Source organism: Bombyx mori, chromosome 16 (assembly GCF_030269925.1).
Source record: "Bombyx mori chromosome 16, ASM3026992v2".
In the NCBI taxonomy this organism is placed as follows: Eukaryota; Metazoa; Arthropoda; class Insecta; order Lepidoptera; family Bombycidae; genus Bombyx; species Bombyx mori.
This window is the reverse complement of record NC_085122.1, coordinates 6,997,002-7,015,958: the sequence shown is the minus strand read 5'-3', so window position 1 is coordinate 7,015,958 and position 18,957 is coordinate 6,997,002. Positions and strand designations below refer to the sequence as shown.

General features: G+C 37.3%; 1 protein-coding gene across 1 annotated transcript in view; it reads right to left on the bottom strand.

The window, feature by feature from the left end:
• LOC101746202 (rabphilin-3A) overlaps positions 1-17,954 on the bottom strand; it is a 42,225-nt gene extending 24,271 nt beyond the window's left edge. Inside the window, exons 1-2 of the mRNA XM_004928811.5 lie at positions 17,562-17,954; positions 1,208-1,353 (exon numbers count right to left, since the gene is read on the bottom strand). Coding sequence (XP_004928868.1) covers positions 1,208-1,353; positions 17,562-17,629 — 214 coding nt within the window. The 5' untranslated portion in view covers positions 17,630-17,954. The remainder of the gene's footprint in view (positions 1-1,207; positions 1,354-17,561) is intronic.
• Positions 17,955-18,957: the final 1,003 nt, after the last annotated feature.

Here is an 18,957-nt window from a genome sequence, read left to right as displayed (position 1 = left end):
GTTTTTAATTAGCAAATAAAAAATAAGGGTTGATCGTAGAGGGGTGAAAATTTAGGGTTGTATGTATTTTTGTACGTTGTATCATAAAAAAATAGAAATTAAAAATTTTGTCTAAAAAATAAAAATAAAAATTTAGGGGTGGACTACCCCTAACATTTAGGGGGATAAAAAATAGATCTTGGCCGATTCTCATAGATACTGGATAAGCACAAAAAATTTCATCAAAATCGATCAAGCCGTTTCGGAGGAGTATGGCAACGAAAACTGTGACACGAGAATTTTATATATTAGATTAAGAAAAAATCATCAACAGACTAATGGTGTTGAAGAAAACATTACAACAATATTATCTTGTGATAATATAATAGGATATTCGTATTATCAAGATCAATCTAAGAACAATAAAGTAAACACATGCCGCGTCACTTTTTTTGGCAAATTTAATAAACGCGAAAGATGATTTCTCGGAAGGCAGTACGTAATGCTTGAAAATGATATTGCAGACGGCAGTATGTAAGCATTACTTGATTAAATCCACTTTATTTTCTGTAACATGGTTCGCGAGATGGGAAAAAATATTAATTTTATATAAAAGGATTTAAAGTGAGACCGTGTTTTGTTTGACAGAGATAAATGATGAGAAATGTGGTTAAACAAAAAAAAAACGAAACAAAACTATATTATATATGAATTGTTTTTGTGAAACTACAATAGTAATAAATAAATACAATTACTATTTTGTGCTCTTTTGGCCCATCTTTTGTATCCCTTAATGAACAGAATCTGTAATTGTATTTTTTAGACATAATTGTAACCTTGAGGATGTATTAATACAAATTAAATAATATATACTTTTATTTTTTTTATTGCATACTTAAGCGGACGAGCTCACAGGCCACTTGGTGTCAAGTGGTTACCGGAGCCCTCTACAGACATCTACAACGTAACGTAACGCGGACATCTACAACGTAAATGCGCCACCCACCTTCAGATATGAGTTCTAAGGTCTCTGTATAGTTACAACGGCTGCCCCGCCCTTCAAACCGAAACGCATTACTGCTTCAGGCTAGAAACAGGCGGGGTGGTGCTGCGGACTCACAAGAGGTCCTACCACCAGTAAAAATTTGAACGCAAGGGTAGTCGGTTTCAAAATGTCGTTGTCCCATGTAACCAGACCTTAGTCTTTATAAAGAATTACTAGTATTACCTTCTAGTCGGGCAACCAGACGTCCGATTCGTTTCGCTTCAACCTCATCTACTTTCTCAGCTCTCTTGACGACAGCCGCTATAGCCTCCCTCTCGCTTGGCGTCAGAGGCGGCTCGCTTCTGGCAGCGCTCCAGCCTGTCCGTAGTCTAAAAGACGATATTTCGTGAATTACTAATAAAATAAAAAGAAAACAATCGCTAATTTTAATTAAAACTTCATGTAAATGTATAAAAAAAATATTATTGCTTAGATGGGTGGATGAGCTCACAGGCCATCTGGTGTTAAGCGGTTACTGGAGCCCATAGAGATCTACAACGTAAATGCGCCACCCACCTTGAGATATAAGTTCTAAGGTCTCAGTATAGTTACAACAGCTGCCCCACCCTTCAAACCGAAACGCATTACTGCTTCACGGCAGAAATAGGCAGGGTGGTGGTACCTACCCGCGCGGACTCACAAGAGGTCTTACCACCTGTGAAATTAGCATCATAGAAAATATTTTTGCATATTATAATATTATATAAATGAATAATAGGAGCTTTTGTATTTATCTATTGTATATGACTACATTGCGAAGGGAGTACTCGTACGAAGGTTTTGTCATTTATTAGTTGTAGAATGTTTGATAAATTGAATGGGTAAGTAACACAACTTTGTTTTTTTTTTTGAGACCACAACCTAAATTTACACCACAGCGCCGTGAGCTTGTCATACTACCTAGAGCGTGCACCTCATGGGGACCGTGAGCTCTATCTACTCTACCTAGAGCAACAAAATATTATCTTCATACACATTTCATTAGAAATTAATCGATACAGTTTTACATAAGAAATTTTATAAATGTGTTGTAACCTCTATATGATTTATGACATAAATCTTAAAAGAGGTTAATCTTCTATATATATAAAAATGAATTGCTGTTCGTTAGTCTCGCTAAAACTCGAGAACAGCTGGACCGATTTGGCTAATTTTGGTCTTAAATTATTTGGCAAAGTCCAGAGAAGGTTTAAAAGGTAGATAAATATTGAAAATGCTCAGAATTCAATAAAAATAACAATTTTTTCATTTGATGTGTCCCCCGTCGGACGGATTGCTTTTGTTTGTTTTAGGTTTATTTTATATAAAAGCTTAGGTCTTTTATTTATCGTTTGAGGCACTACGAAGTGTGCCGGGTCAGCTAGTATGTTATAAAGGTGACATAAATGATAATTTGAATATTGAAACATAAGAAGGAACATTAGAAATATTAAAACATTTTGGTATATTGAAATATAAAAAACATAAAAACGGGTGAAGCAATAGCTTTAAATGTTGTTTCTCTTTATAGAGCAACTCATATTGTGCTATAGTTTTACTATGCTAAACTTTATTTTGATGTGAATAAAATAATATATTATATATGGTTATAAAGTTTTGAAGCACAGCCTTACTGAAGTCAGCTCTATTTCTGCCGCCTATTTCTGCCGTGAAGCAGTAATGCGTTTCGGTTTGAAGGGTGGGGTAGCCGTTGTAACTATACTGAGACCTTAGAACTTATATCTCAAGGTGGGTGGCGCATTTACATTGTAGATGTCTATGGGCTCCAGTAACCACTTAACACCAGGTGGGCTGTGAGCTCGTCCACCCTACTAAGCAACAACAAAAAAAAGCTCGAAATGCACCGAACTGTAAGTGTTGTTGAGTATTTCATTGTCTGTCATATTTTGGGACAAAGGCCTGGGAAGAGGTTTTAGTCGGATTCGAATGCCTTCGAATTGAGATTTTCAATCCTCTTCTGAAGCCCTTCTACGCCATTTAACACGTTTTCATTCAAAAAGTCCTACAGATAAAATCTAAAAGCAGAATTTTCATTTTGAGAGCATCACTATAAATTCGAAAAGTTTATCATCTGATGATATTTAAAAAAAAAAACAGCGTTCTTATTAATGTTGACATCTTGTATTTTGAAGAACTAGAGGTCCCGCAGTAGTCGAAATTCGACTATAATTAATTGGAATCGTAAGTTTGTACACTATTATGATTGTATTTTATACTTCTATAATCACAAATTTCGCCACGACTACACTATAAAAAATATTAACAAAGACAAACAATATTTAATCTCAATTGGACAACAGACGTCAAGAACAAAAGTTTGACAATTAATAGTACCTATGCATGCGTGTGTGCGTCAAATACATGGTATGTAGTGTGTGTAATGTTTTCTTTATTGATTTAATGTATCTTTTATGCATTATTTTATAAAAATATTAGCATTGTGCACTTCTTCTCTATACTCTCTATAAGTGTGGAAAATTTCATATTCCTCCGTCCGCGCAATTTTCGTAAAAAGGGATACAAAGTTTTTACTTCACGTATTAATATATAGATATTTTTTCTCCAAAGTATGTATTAGACAGTTAAAAAAACATTTGAAGCATCAAAAAGGAATGTTTGTTGAGAAACGATAAGATCAAAGCCAACAAAAAAAAAAAAACATTTCGTGTGTTCTGAGATTGAACTAACATTTTTTTTTAATGTTTCATCTATTCCTTTTTACCTTACTGTACGTGTTTTGTATTATATAACAAGTTTAAGTCATCAAATTGGGTTTTAAGTTAAAAGAGGTTGGAACGCGATTTCCTTTGCGCACAATATTCTATTTATGTAGTCCTATTGATCGAGGATATGATAAACGTGATGCTCGCGAGTTAGTCAGATAAAGTTTCAGGCTAATTTCATACGCCACTGATGTTTACAGCTCACACGATGAAAAGATTTTAGAAAAGAATCCGACGGCGTCTAGTCGATTCGAATATTTTCTATGAAGCCACTGAAAACAATAGTGATTGAAAAAAAAAACAGAAAAGAAACCTATTGAGAGTATATTTGAGAAGGTTTTAATTAAATTTGATATCAATATAATGAGTTCGGTTCTATTGACTTTGTTGTAGATATTTTCCGAACTATTTTGTCACAGCTATAAAAATATATTTGATCTGGTATCTGAACGTACCGTAGTCACAAATTTCAGCAAATCGATAAATATATATATGTAAACATATTGGGAATAGATTATCAGGAATAAATAATAGTTTACATAGAAAAACGTTTAAGATTTTATTTTCATGATAATTGAATAGAGATTCTGCAAATTCGTGACATCGAAAGTCATAAGAAGAACCATGTCAGATCGCCACATGGACGACTATTTTAAGCACGCTTGCATTAGCTTGGTATGTGTGGATGTTTGTTAGTACGAGTATGTAGCTGAATCGTTGAACGTCATTTTCACTGACTTCAAGACGTCAGATTCATTCGCGAAGCAGCTACTCTTGAGTTGTTAGGTCTTCTTCGGAGGCGCTCGGGCAGCTGTTAGCAAATCCCACCCCTCCTGGCTGAGCTTTGCTCGTCCACCTGTCCTGGTGAAACTGGAAAGGCCTCCGGACTAGTAATACTTCACTCATAAAAAATAATGTCGGACTAACTAGAAAATTTACACACGCATCGAGCACCGATGACAAAATAATAAATTTATAGCTTTGCTATAATATCCTAACCTGTATGAAGAGAATAAAGATAAAATTAATTGTTAATTCGGCCCACTATGCTATGCTAAGCTATGAGTGTTTAGTTTTTAAACTACATATAATATTTTATTTTAATATGGAAAATGTTTGTATTTAATAAGATAATTTGCATTTACTTTTATATTTCATTATGTCTGTGTGTATTTTAATTTTCTGTCATACTTTGTCTACTTTTCAAACTTACTCTTATTTTTCTTTAATGTTGAACGATAATACCTCTGCGAAAACCACGTTCTAAATTATGAAAAGAGTTTGAAATTCTAGTCTTTCATACAATTTAATGTAATAAAAGCTTAGATAACGAAATGAGTATTCATTTAATCTGCACGAATGAAAATTTAATATGACAACCTTTCGCTAAATCTTCATTCAGAATTTATTACTTACGTGTCTGCCAAATTAATCCGCTACTGGCTTTAGCAGCTCACAGAAAGATACTAGCAAAAGGACAATCAATTATTAGTGCCCATTTTTGTAGCTGTGTAGCTAACTGCCATCATTACAGTTTACTGTTTTTAGAAGACTAACTATTGATACTGGATTATGGACCAATTACGTGCGAGTGAAACTCACGCCCTGAGGGTTCCGAATACAAGCTAATATTCTTAGTACACTACGTAATTAGTACTCTAAGTAAGTAGTAGATTACGTAATCCGCAAGAACTAGTGCTGTTCATGTAGTGTGTGTCTGTGTTGTAAACATACACGTAAAGGCATAATTAAAAAAATACTGTTAATGTGACGAAGCGGCGAAGGGTTGGTGCTATTCCCAGTGCATCATCTTGCAGAAACAGGGCGCAGTGACGACGTAAGAGAGAGCGCTCTTCTCTCACAGTACTAATCCGTCATTGTCGAGCAGGGGTTGGATAGGAATTTCGTCTAAATCCTGACCCCCTAAGTTTTTCTGGTTTCCGCTGTATGCCGGTTTGGGGAGAGGCGACTGAATAAAACATAAGTTGCATCGTTTCGGTATCCTGTGGGTTAAAGTGATAGGGATATGTATGATCCACGCGCACCTTGCCCTCAGCCTTGGAAGAGTTCTATCTAATCGGAGGCTGGGACGCACTTGGGCGATGTCCAATCCCGGGCCGAGTCAGAAACCAGGGATTCCGCGATCAAAACTACAACCAAATGCGCAGCTTTCCAAAAAAACGCCCGGCCAACACAGTCGTTCAGGAGATAGTCGATAACTCTACGTAGGCCCCCCAAGCCGATTCAGATGGTGCCACTAGTGTCTTCGGAATACCCCATTAGACCAGAAAGCCGGATCTGAACGCGATACACAGCCAACCGGTTGCCCTTCCACAGCAAGTCCGTAGAATTGTTATCGTGCACCGCATTATAGTGTTGGTTGTGTGCAGCGCGGTCTTGGCGCCTCAGATCGCCACGTGACCTTCACTGAGGGCGAAGACGCTTTCTACAGGGGTCGAAGCCGGCAGATCTCCGGCTCGGCGGCGATTGATCGGTGCGCAGAAGCATGACCTCTCCTCTCCCTTTGCACTCTAAGTGTAGGAATCACAAATTTACTTTTTAAAGTAAAAAATACAGGTATACCGTTTTTAGATTTAGGTCATCAGTTGTACCCTACACTTCAATTACATTTTTTTTGCGAGCTGCAGTAAATATTTTTTTAATTAGTACGGGAGCGAAACTTGGTTTGTTCGCAAGGACTTGATAAAAAAACTTCAAGCGTTTGTGAATAGGTGCCTGCGTCAGATTTTGAAAATCTTTTGGCCTGAGAAAATCACTAACAAAGAACTGGGGAGGATCACTAAGCAGACACCAATGGTGAAGGAGATCCTTACGCGGAAGTGGCATTCGATTGGTCACATTTTGAGGAAGCCCGATACCCACCTATCAAAGAGAGCACTGACCTGGAAAGTGTCTGGCAAAAGAAAGAGAGGCCGCCCCAGAACAACTTGGCGTCGCTCGGTGGAGCAGGAGCTAGGGGTCTTGGGCATGACGTGGAAGGAACTAGAACAGACTGCCCAAGACACCCCAGCAGAGGGTAATAGGAAAAAATGATGATTATTTCGGTCGCTTCGAATACTTTTCATTTTAAATTGTTTGCGACTCATGAAAATCGAAAGAAAACTCTATTTATTTAGTGAAAATAGTCGTATTTCCAGACAATCCTCCTTGCAGTAGAACATTATTTCGTAACACGAATGTCATCAGATTAGGAAACAACGGGCACTTTACATGCTCTACATCCATCATTACTTTGACGTCTCATTCACCGTTCAATGCCAATATTATACGATGGATATGAAAACGAATATTGTGAAGACAACGCAAAACGATGTTGCGTCTTTCAGTTATTGATAGACGAGTTTTGGACGTCAGTCATCCTTTATCACAAACGAGTAACATTTGTTGCTAAAAACATTTGGTATTTATAATATAAAAGAATGTTTTTTTTTTATTAATGGCTCGAGTCTTTTCTTAGTGGAATGACTCTGCCAATGTCAGGTAGATAGAATATCAGTGATATAGTTAAATGATACTAAATGAGAAGAATGTGAAAATTTTTGAAAATATTTTTACAGTTAAATGTTATTGAGGGAAATAAAATAAGCTAATGCATTTACAACTTTAGGATTAGGGAATGTTATAAAAGAATGTTATTCCATGCTAAACAATGTCTCAATGTCGTTAAGGCACGCTATAGATTCAAAAAAACACAATTCAAAATCATTTATTTCATTTCGGGGTGTCATTGAATTTTGTTAAAAGTCAAAATAAACTCTACCATCGGTTCTAACAGTCCACAGTCGTGATAAGAAACGACGAAAGAAACTCAGCCAAGATATCTTTTTTTATATACTCACGTATTAATTGATTATTTTTGTCGAAATATAATAACGACAATTTTATAACAAAAAAGGGAGATATTAACAAATTACAATTTACAGTAAACTGAAATGGCTTAAAGTGAGAGTCACGCTCCCACGGAATAGTTATCTATTCCGTGCGCGCTCCGAAGCAGTGCCCATCTATTTTTATTTTTTTGCTCTCTATGCTGGTAGCCTCTAGGGATTATGTTAGTCTAACCGAACGAGTTGAAGGGGTCACGGGGCTCTAACATGACAAAGTTGCTAACACTAGCCCTAGCAAGAGCAGCGCTTCGCAGAATCTACCATCAGATCGGAAACGCAACACACTGAGAAGATCTGGTGAGAAACTTAGCGGGTTTGTGTGAGGGTCAGGCCCACCCAGTCAAAAATCTTTTATTTTATTTGCTATTAACATAGTTTACAGGGTATCTTCGTCTTCATCCTGCTCTTTTGCCACATTCGCCAGCATTGCTCCACTATGGCAATGCTGTAATCACGAATAAATATTAAAAACAGTGAAACAGTATAACACGTTCAATTGTATTTTTAAAATAATGATATAACGAGTTTGGAGGCCAGTTAGTGGTCATCACAAGCCAGGGCTAAACTCTACACGGGCCATTCCAATCATCCGTTCATCAGAGAGCCTCACATTGTTCTTTTTTGTTTGTGAAGGAAGGATTATTGGTAGCCTGATGGCCTTTCCAGTTTTACCAGGACAGGTAGGCGAGCACGGGCTTAGTCAGGAGGGGTGGGATTTGTTAACAGTCGCCTGAGCGCCTCCGGAGGAAACCTAACTCAAGGGCCGCTGCTACGCGATTGAATCTACTACGGGATCGGAATCGCGACCCGCTGAGAAGATCCGATGAGAAATTCAGCGGGGCTCACGTTGTCTTTGCGTTGCTTAAGTTTACGTTGTGCTCGTTTGACTACTCTCTTCTGAGTCGGTCTCTTCATTGCTGAAGGTCGTGTCTAATTAGAAATGTGGACCACTCGATGCACAATACTTCCCCACGTCTTCCTGTCCTTGGCGGTCTTTATAGCCTCGGTTATTGGCAGGCTGATGAGCGTCTTTACCAGATCAGACCAGCGGGTAGGTGAGCGTCCGCGTGATCTTCTCCTGTCAACCTCACCAACTATCATCAGCTTCTCTAAGTTATCGGGGCCTCTACGAGCGTTTGACTACAAAGGCAATAAAAACACTACCTCATGAATCATATATTTCTTGTTTAAATATTAAATAAGTACATCAGTATTTTTCAATAATTACATTACTACTTATAAGAACGCTTATGGCGCATAATTGTAATGGCATTTATGCGCCATAAGCGTTCTTATAAGTAGTACCCGGACAAACCGGCATTATCGTCAAACTGTCGAGCACAGATGTCCAGTGTCAAATAAGAATGATACGCTCAATTTGTGTTCGAGATCCACTGTAATGTCATTTATATACTGAGAATATTGAAGTAGGCTTTTATTATACACGTCATTACATTGGTTTGGTTGGTTTGGTTTTATAGGCACTGGTGAGTAGGTATTGACAGTAGTGAAAATATATGATTTATTCAAAAAAAATTGATTAATATAAAACATGAAAAACACGCTTAATGCCAACTACCAAATGAAAATGAGAGGTTAATATTTTCTACGGTGTTTGAACGCTTTCACAATTTTTAATTAAATATTTTAATTACTGCATTCATTATTTCACAGAGTAAATACGACGTAAATCTAAAATAAATCTTAGTGGGTCAATCGATTTTACCAAAATAACACCTATGTATCGATTACTACCTATATATGCTATAGCTATTATTACTACATACTTATATTATTATATCAGGTACCTTAGCTCCTAATGTAGATAATGACTTTTTTTTTTTTTTATTGTTTATGTTGGTGGACAAGCTCACGGCCCACCTGGTGTTAAGCGGTTACCGGAACCCATAGACATCTACAATACCATGAGACATAAGTTCTAAGGTCTCACGTATAGTTACAACGGCTGCCCCACCTTTCAAACCGAAACGCATTACTGCTTCACGGCAGAAATAGGCAGGGTGGTGGTACCTACCCACCCGGACTCACAAGAGGTCCACCAGTAATTACGCAAATTATAATTTTGCGGGTTTGATTTTTATTACACGATGTTATTCCTTCACCGTGGAAGTCAGTCGTGAACATTTGTTGAGTATTCATTAGTTGAGTACGTATTTCATTAGAAAAATTGGTACCCGCCTGGGATTCGAACAACGGAGCATCGCTCAACACGAATGCACCGGACGTCTTATCCTATAGGCCACGACGACTTCTTTAAGTAAAATTTATCTGGTTTGGTGTGATTTTAATCACCAGATTAACCTGATTATCCAGATTAGATTAACCAGATAGAACCAGAAAGTTAATTCCAATAGTCATTCATAAGATTACATTACGTGAAATAGGGGTGGGGGTGGGAGGGAGTATGGGTCGACCGAGTGTGCGCGATAGTGACCAGAGGCAACAGATGCAATTTTATTAAACAATGAAAAAGTCTGGCGTCCGTGTACAGTCTCTGTTATATAATTTCAATTAAGTAATAACATACAGTTCATTTTCTACTTATCACTATCTATCGAAGGAGTAACAATTACAATATACACAAGAATTCGTTGAAGTAATTAAAAGTCCAACCTTTTCTTTTTCCTACCTATGCTTATAGCCTTGAGTGGCTATTTCAGCTTCGCCCTAACGTGTAGGTGAGCTCACGGGGCTCAAAGCAGAACTGTTGCTAACACTGGCCCTAGCAAAGGCAGTGCTTCGCAGAATCTACCACCGGATCGGGAACATGACCCACTGAGAAGATCTGGAGAGAAAGTGAGCGGTGTCCATGGGCTAATTTACTCGTTGAGCCCTTCGCTACAAGCGACGGGTTCGGCGAAGACGGTGACCGGAACTCCAACGAATGGGGGTTGGAGTTTGAGGCTGCCTATGAAGTACTTCAAAGCAAATTGTGTTTTTCATTAATTACTTTTGTGTTAAACAATAACATATATAAGTAAGTCTTTACTGGTGGTAGGACCTCTTGTGAGTCCACGCGGGTAACTACCACCGCCCCACCTGTTTCTGCCGTGAAGCAGTAATGCGTTTCGGTTTGAAGGGCGGGGCAGCCGTTGTAACTATACTTGAGACTTTAGAACTTGTATCTCAAGGCGGGTGGCGCATTTACGTCGTAAATGTCTATGGGCTCCAGTAACCACTTAACACCAGGTGGGCTGTGAGCTCGTCCACCCATCTAAGCAATAAAAACAAAAAAAAGTAAAACGATTTTTGTATTTGTTATGGTCGACAGACACAATTTCATTTCATCAGCACTTCCAGCAATTCCGTTAAATCTTCAATATCTAGCTACTCGAGCTTCGCGGTCGGTAAACTTGAAAAGCTTAATGGTATTCATTTAAACGGGCTTCCTTTCCGATACCTTTTGTTTGTGTTTCGACTCCGCGCAACTGTTATACTAATTACGGAATCATTTGTTTTGAGTTGTAAAAACGGGATCAAAGTATAAAGGGAAAACTTTACGGTCCAATTTATTTTGTTTGCGTTTGATAAATGTTGTTATAGATTAACATTTTTTATTAACGGACCATATCTATTTTTTTGTTGTTTTTTTTTTTAATAAATAAATCAATATTTACTAACAACCACGCCACGTTAACTGGTCCCGTGATAAGTTCGTAAATAACTTGTGTTACAGGTACCAGATAACGGAAATAAATGTAATATTTTTATTATACACATACATATATTTAATATACATCCATAACCCTGGAAAAGACATTTATATTTATCATACAAATATCTTCCCTAAGCGAGATTCGAACCCGCGACCCCCTTATGTAGTGACCATGTCAGTTACCACTACACCAGACGGCCGTTAATAGGAGGAGCAACTGGATACTAGAATATCGCTTTCTATCTTCTAACATTTTCTTCTTAAAGGCTCCCAGAAAACGCTTTCCATGTTTACGCAATATGTAGTAGTTTTTTGTGTCATTTAAGAACATTTCGATTTCAATAAATCTAAGCTTCATAGGAATTAGCAATTTTCACAGCGCTCGTTAAAATAGTTCAAGGCTTCACTAATTATTTACTTTTATCTTCATCATTGGCTTTATCTTTTTGATAATTAAACTTGATGATTAATTAATGGCATAGATGTCGGTAGAGCGGAATTATTTGACGTTTTCTCGGAACGAATGGAATTTTAGCTGAAATTCCACTTAAATATTTTTTAAACGACAGTTGACAATTCACAGAATGGTGTTGTTTTTTGTTGTTATTGAAAACTGTAACTCGTTTTGATGTTCGTGTTAATGGCATTACATGTTTCATCTTATCGCTTAATTAAATTAGATTATTATATTATATATTCGATAATTATATAGATTATTATGTACATGGAAAAAATATTAAGTAAGTTTATAAGCGATATTATATTTAAAAAAAAAAACGGTCAATTTGTATAGGCGAAAAAGTTTAACATGAACTAAAATAAACTCTCAGACGTCGGTGAGCACGAAAACTGTAAAGTATTCTAAATGTCCGAAATAATAAAACGTATATAGTAAAGTCATCATCATCATCATCATCAGCCTTTATCTGCCCACTGCTGGACATAGGCCTTCCCCAATGCCTTCCACATAATGCGAACCTCCGCTTTCCGCATCCAACGACTTCCCGCCGTGCGCACTAAGTCGTCGGTCCACCTGGTTGGATGACGCCCCACGCTCCTGGTACCCATCCGTAGTAAAGTCGAGAATAACAAATTATAAGTATTTTGAAATTATGTCTACAACATTAAGATTCAGTCTTTCTTATTGTTCCGTCTGTACATGTAAGACTTTTAATTCCAGGGACACGCTCAAGTCTCTGCCTACCGCGAAGTTATCCTCTGAAACCTGGCTCGAAGATGGCAATGGAGTAGCGTTCAGCAAAAGCTCAAAAAGTCGTCGTGGCCTAAAAGATAAGACGTCCGGTGCATTCGTGTTGAAGCGATGCACCGGTGTTCTAATCCCGGGGCGGATACCAATTTTTCTAAATTCTAATTCTAAAATGTTCACGATTGACTTCCACGGTGAAGGAATAACATCGTGTAATAAAAATGAAACCCGCAAAATTATAATTTGCGTAATTACTGGTGGTAGGACCTCTTGTAAGTTCGCGCGGGTGGGTACCACCACCCTGCCTATTTCTGCCGTGAAGCAGTAATGCGTTTCGGTTTGAAGGGTAGGGCAGCCGCTGTAACTATACTTGAGACCTTAGAACTTGTATCTCAAGGTGGGTGGCGCATTTACGTTGTGGATGTCTATGGGCTCCAGTAACCACTTAACACCAGGTGGGCTGTGAGCTCGTCCACCCATCTAAGCAATAAAAAAAAAAAAACTGTGTAAAGGAAGCTCATTTCAGAGCTGGACTGGACTCTGTTTACATTTAGAGTAATTTCTCGGAACACTCCCGATAGAACATTCGGTACAATCATTTACAATTATTTACAATCCTTTACAATCATTGACAATCCTTTACAATCATTCACAAACATTTACGTTTAAAAAAAGAGCGATAATTGTCGCTTGTTCGTGTACGGTTAGGAATTTTTCCAGGACTTTGTGTGCAGTTGAAATGGAACACGTTAGAAAAATAGAATAAACTGTAGAATTGCGTTTAAAAACTTTAGAACCACATAAATTCGTATGGCAAAGTAATATATAAATTTTCATCCTGCTGTAGGTACGAGTAAAGTTTGTTCTGATAAGCGCAACTTTATCTGAATGCACGAACGAAATAAGCTTTTGTATTTATTGTCATGTATTTTTAAATTGTGACTAGGTTTTTTTTTAAATTGCAAAACTGTTCGTTTATGTAGGTCTGTGTGGAAATATACATTTAACGTTTGCACTGGAAGACCGATTTTCAATGAGATTATCGGTAAAAAAAACTTTTTTTTCCAATTAAACCCTGAATGAAGGATCTGTCAGTGGGTCGCTAGCTTTTTGGAAGGGCGGAGCTTTACAATTGTCCGCGAGCGACGGTAACCATTCACCATCATGTGGGCCGGTAACTCGTCTGCTACAAGGGAAATAAAATAAATAGCAATTTAAACTTTTCATAAATAGTAAATTATCACGGAATAGGAAAATAACTTCCAACTGAGAAATAATTTAATATGTAGGTACTTAGTATCATAGAAAGGGTTAGGGAATATATATTACGTATGATTAGGAAATATGACTTTTTAATATTATAGTCATCAACAATGCCAGAGGCGTGCATTTTTTTAAATCTTGTTCCAAAAACACTGTTCGGAAAATACCGTGGAGGGGAATTTATACCTGAGCCGGTCGGTAGGTTACAAAAATGATCTACAGTAACTCTGCTTTGGTGGTGTCTGGTGCGAAGGTAAAATGAAGAAGACTTGATTTTGTCAAAACTCTGACCTTTGTAAATGGGTGGACAAGCTCACAGTCCACCTGATGCTAAGTGGTTACTGGAGCCCATAGACATCCACAACGTAAATGCGCCACCCACCTTGAGATACAAGTTCTAAGGTCTCAAGTATAGTAACGACGGCTGCCCCACCCTTCAAACCGAAACGCATTACTGCTTCACGGCGGAAATAGGCGGGGTGGTGGTACCTACCCGTGCGGACTCCCAAGAGGTCCTACCACCAGTGATTACGCAAATTATAATTTTGCGGGTTTGATTTTTATTACACGATGCTATTCATTCACCGTGGAAGTCAATCGTGAACATTTGTTGAGTACGTATTTCATTTGAAAAATTGGTACCCGCCTGCGGGATTCGAACACCGGTGCATCGTTCAACACGAATGCACCGGACGTCTTATCCGTTAGGCCACGACGACTACAATACAACAGACAGAGATAACTAAACTAGCTCTGTAGTCCTTGAAGTTCAAAGCCATCCGTGGGATGAGGTGTATTAGTTCTAAACTATATTATTATTAGTTAGGAATTGTGATTCATTCTTTTGTTCAACCACTATCTGTAAAAAGTACTAACAATCGAACGTAATACACCGGAAGCGGACGTACATAGGGGAGATAGCGACGTAGGAAACGCAAGGTTATATTGATGCATGTGTACAGCCGTGAACCTGGCTATTTTTAGAAAAAAAAAGAGTATTATTTTAAAGGTTCACTAGTACCTTGTATCGATTTTAGTGATAAACTACGATCAGGGTGTTTGGTTATAGTTTTATGTTACGTTTTTAATATGTTTTTGATGTGGTGACGTCAATCTTGTCGGAAGCTCGTAAAGATTACGATTCGCATGTTTATGATGGAAGTTCATGGATGGAAGTCGTCGTGGCCTAAAGGATAAGACGTCCAGTGCATTCGTATGTTGCGATGCACCGGTGTTCGAATCCCGCAGGCGGGTACCAATTTTTCTAATGAAATACGTACTCAACAAATGTTCACGATTGACTTCCACGGTGAAGGAATAACATCGTGTAATAAAAATCAAACCCGCAAAAATTATAATTTGCGTAATCACTGGTGGTAGGACCTCTTGGGAGTCCGCACGGGTAGGTACCACCACTCCGCCTATTTCCGCCGTGAAGCAGTAATGCGTTTCGGTTCGAAGGGTGGGGGTAGCCGTTGTAACTATACTGAGACCTTAGAACTTATATCTCGAGGTGGGTGGCGCATTTACGTTGTAGATGTCTATGTGCTCCAGTAACCACTTAACACCAGGTGGGCTGTGAGCTCGTCCATCCATCAATGCAATAAAAAAAAAATAAAAAAAGTTCGGAATTTGTCTATGGATAACAAATTTAAACATGCCTATAAGTTAAGCTATATGCCTTCGTAGGGTACTGGAATTCTTCGGACATATTGCTCGTAAAGAGGGTCACAATCTTGAACAGCTGATGGTGACAGGAAAGGTAGATGGCAAACGTCCTAGAAGACGCAGTCCCACGAGATGGTCGGACCAAATACGATCTTCTCTAAACATCAACTTCCACAATGCCCTTCATGAAGCCAAGGATCGCAGCAGATGGAGGGAAATCGTACGGGAGAAACTGACGCAGGGGGGGAGTCACGACCCTCAGTAATGAGAAAAACGACGCGAGGAGGAGGATAAGTTAAGCACTAAATACTGCCGAAGGTGGAGAATAATGGGGTAACGAGTGGTAAGACCTATAGAAGTGAACTTGCTAGTAAGTTTTGTGTCTGAAAGTGAATAGACGACTATGTCATATATATTTATATAATCAGTCATCCGTGATCACGAAAATTGTGGACTATTCGAAACGTAAGGAATAATAAAATGAAAATAATCAACGCCCGATAAAACCTTAAGAGTACCTAGTTTTAATTATGTCTACAACTCGCAAAAGCCGTAAAAGATACTATGGGATAATGCAATTAGTTACGACAACTACAATTTTCATGTTGTAAAAAACAAAAAATTAGTGTACATTACTTTAGGATACGATCATTACAGTGCAATTAATAGATGGAGTGTTAACGCCCTTACTTTCGACAATAATAGTAAACATAAGCTTTCTTTAAAGAAAACAAAATTTATTGAATTTCAAAGGAATAATAATAATCTTTATACTCGTTTTTTATCTCATCAAGCTAGAAATACGAGAAGCTTAGATGATATTACCAGTAGGTCGGTAATTTGAGCTTTCACAAGGGTTTATAGTTGAGACGGCTTATATTCGAACTTGTATTTCGCATAATAAAGTAGAAATTAAAGCTTCGTCATTAAAAATAACTTGAAGTTACGTCCCTAATTAATAAAACAACTTATGTAGATAAGTGGGTTTATTAACATTTAAAAACCAAGATAAATAGCCAGCATATCTGCACCACAAGCAGAAATCGTAGTACAACGACTGCCCCACCCTTCAAACCGAAACGCATTACTGCTTTATGGCAGAAATAAGTGGGGTGATGGTACCTATCCGTCCGGACTCACACGAGGTCCTACCACCACTAACACCCGTCACTTATACGTCTGGGCGTAGCTGGAATAGCTTTCTAGGCTAACAGCGAATAGGCAAGGTAAAAAGGTAGCTACCACCTCCCTGCCAATTTCTGTCGCCAAAGTCGCAGAAATAAAGGTACCTACAGAATTAAGTAAACCGAAAAAGCGAAGTATGATGTGCGATTATAAAGTGAAGCTGAAATAGCCTCTCAAGGCTATCAGCATAGATAGGAAAAAAAAAAGTGAAGAATATATGCCAAGTTATTATGTCATTACATGTTTACTATTTTTCAACTGTAGGTAAATTATGCACCACTCGATTGTGTACCAAACATTACAGAAATTTTACTAATATTAAAAATAAAAAACATTTTCCGATAGTCAAACTAAACAGAACAAATCCCAATAACAAAAAAAGTACTAATTCAAAAACCTTGAGTATTAAGTTGCAATGATAATAATCTCTATAAAAATATGTACCTTCAATTTATGCATTATGTATAATACCATTTAAATTATAGCTTAAATAAAATGCAAAATTTTCACGTTAATGTTCATGTATTGTATAATTCAGGCTCATTCTATTAATTTTTTATCACTTTAGATCGAGATAAATTTAAATCAATATTTATGAGAGAGAAAAAATTAGACTAATAAAGTGCCTAAATTGTCTGATTGCGAATTATCTGCTACAACTTCAGTGTTATTAATATATTAATAAAAGTCTTTATATCTATGTCAAATCAAGTAAATTTATGATAAAGTTTCAAACCTACTAATTACATGAGTTAAAATTACTTTAAACGATTACTATGCTCAACGAGGGAAACTTTGCTAATAAAGATTCAAGCTTATCTTGATTAAAGCAAAGTTCGAAAATATAATCAAACACCGGTCGGCACCGAAAAACTTTGATAAACAAAAAAAAATACGAATTACTTACTTGGCTCTAAGTGACAGCTGTCGATCATTGGGGCACACGTATTTGTTGGCTTTATTTTGAATATTCATTTTTGTAATACTACGAACAGAAAAGTACGTTCCTTTTCCAAATAGCGCGCGATGCGTATTGCCGCGCGTTCTCGCCTGTTGATTCCTCCCAACTGTTGCTTCGAGCGTGGTGAACGCTTTTAATCGATATTTTAACAACGTACTTGAAAAGTAACATCATGTTGCGAACAGCGACATCCCTTTATCAAGGCAGATAAGGAGAATATGACCACGCATGACCAATATAAATATATTGTTGCGAATATTCTCTTTACTTCTTCTTACATACATTCCTATTCCCTTTGTGACGTTTGTATGTTCACGTTATTAATTATTAAAGACTACCTAAGACACTAGGAAAGTGAAAGAAAATTTACAAATTGAAGGTAGTACGTATTATCTATAATGGTAATAATCAAAACTTCTGAAGTATAATAAGATGACAATAAAAAACTCGAGAGATTAAACCATAAAATAATTTATAATTAATATAACTTAATTTGATTTCTCTGTTGTCCTAAGTGTTCATTTGACAAAATTACAGTTTAAAAGACAGCTTTCATAAAACTGCAAAACCTAGATCGCGATATTAACATTTTTAAGTGAAAATAATCTATACTTTAATATTATAAAGAGGAAAGATTTGTTTGTTTGTTTGTTTCGAATAGGCTCCGAAACTACTGGACCGATTTGAAAAATTCTTTTTCCATTAGAAGCCGACATTGTCCCTGATGAACATAGGCTAATTTTTTTAATTTTTTTTTATTTTATTTTTTTGGTTTCATGTGTGTTTTAATGTTTCCGAAGCGAAGCGAGGGCGGGTCGCTAGTAATAATAATAAACAAATCTGACCGTCAACCTAGCGAACAAAAACACTCTCTCGGTGAAAAATTTCCTTTTTTCGTTTCTAATTCGATTTTTAATCCAGCCTGTTTTCAAATTCAAATATTCTACAAAAGTACTCGACAGTCTCATTCGAGTAGTCACAGTGGATGCGCGTGCCGCACGTCGTTCAGTCGGAGTCGTGTTTTGTCTACTTACGAGTTAGTGAAGTACCCTACATTAATTGTGATCATAGTGTATTTAAATAGGGCTACTCCTGGAAACAGGAGCCCCTACAAAAATAATGTTTAGTCACCCAACGTCCCAAAAACCAACAACGTCACAACCCACAATGATGCCATCAACACCCAAACCATCAAGTTATGCCAACGTAACGTCTTCAACATGTTTTCCAAAAAAAGATCAAGCCATAATATTGGATTCTATTGACGGAATAACTCTTAAAGAGTATCTTGTTGCCTTATCAGCTATAACACCAGCCGCAAACATTCGTTTTATATCACGCA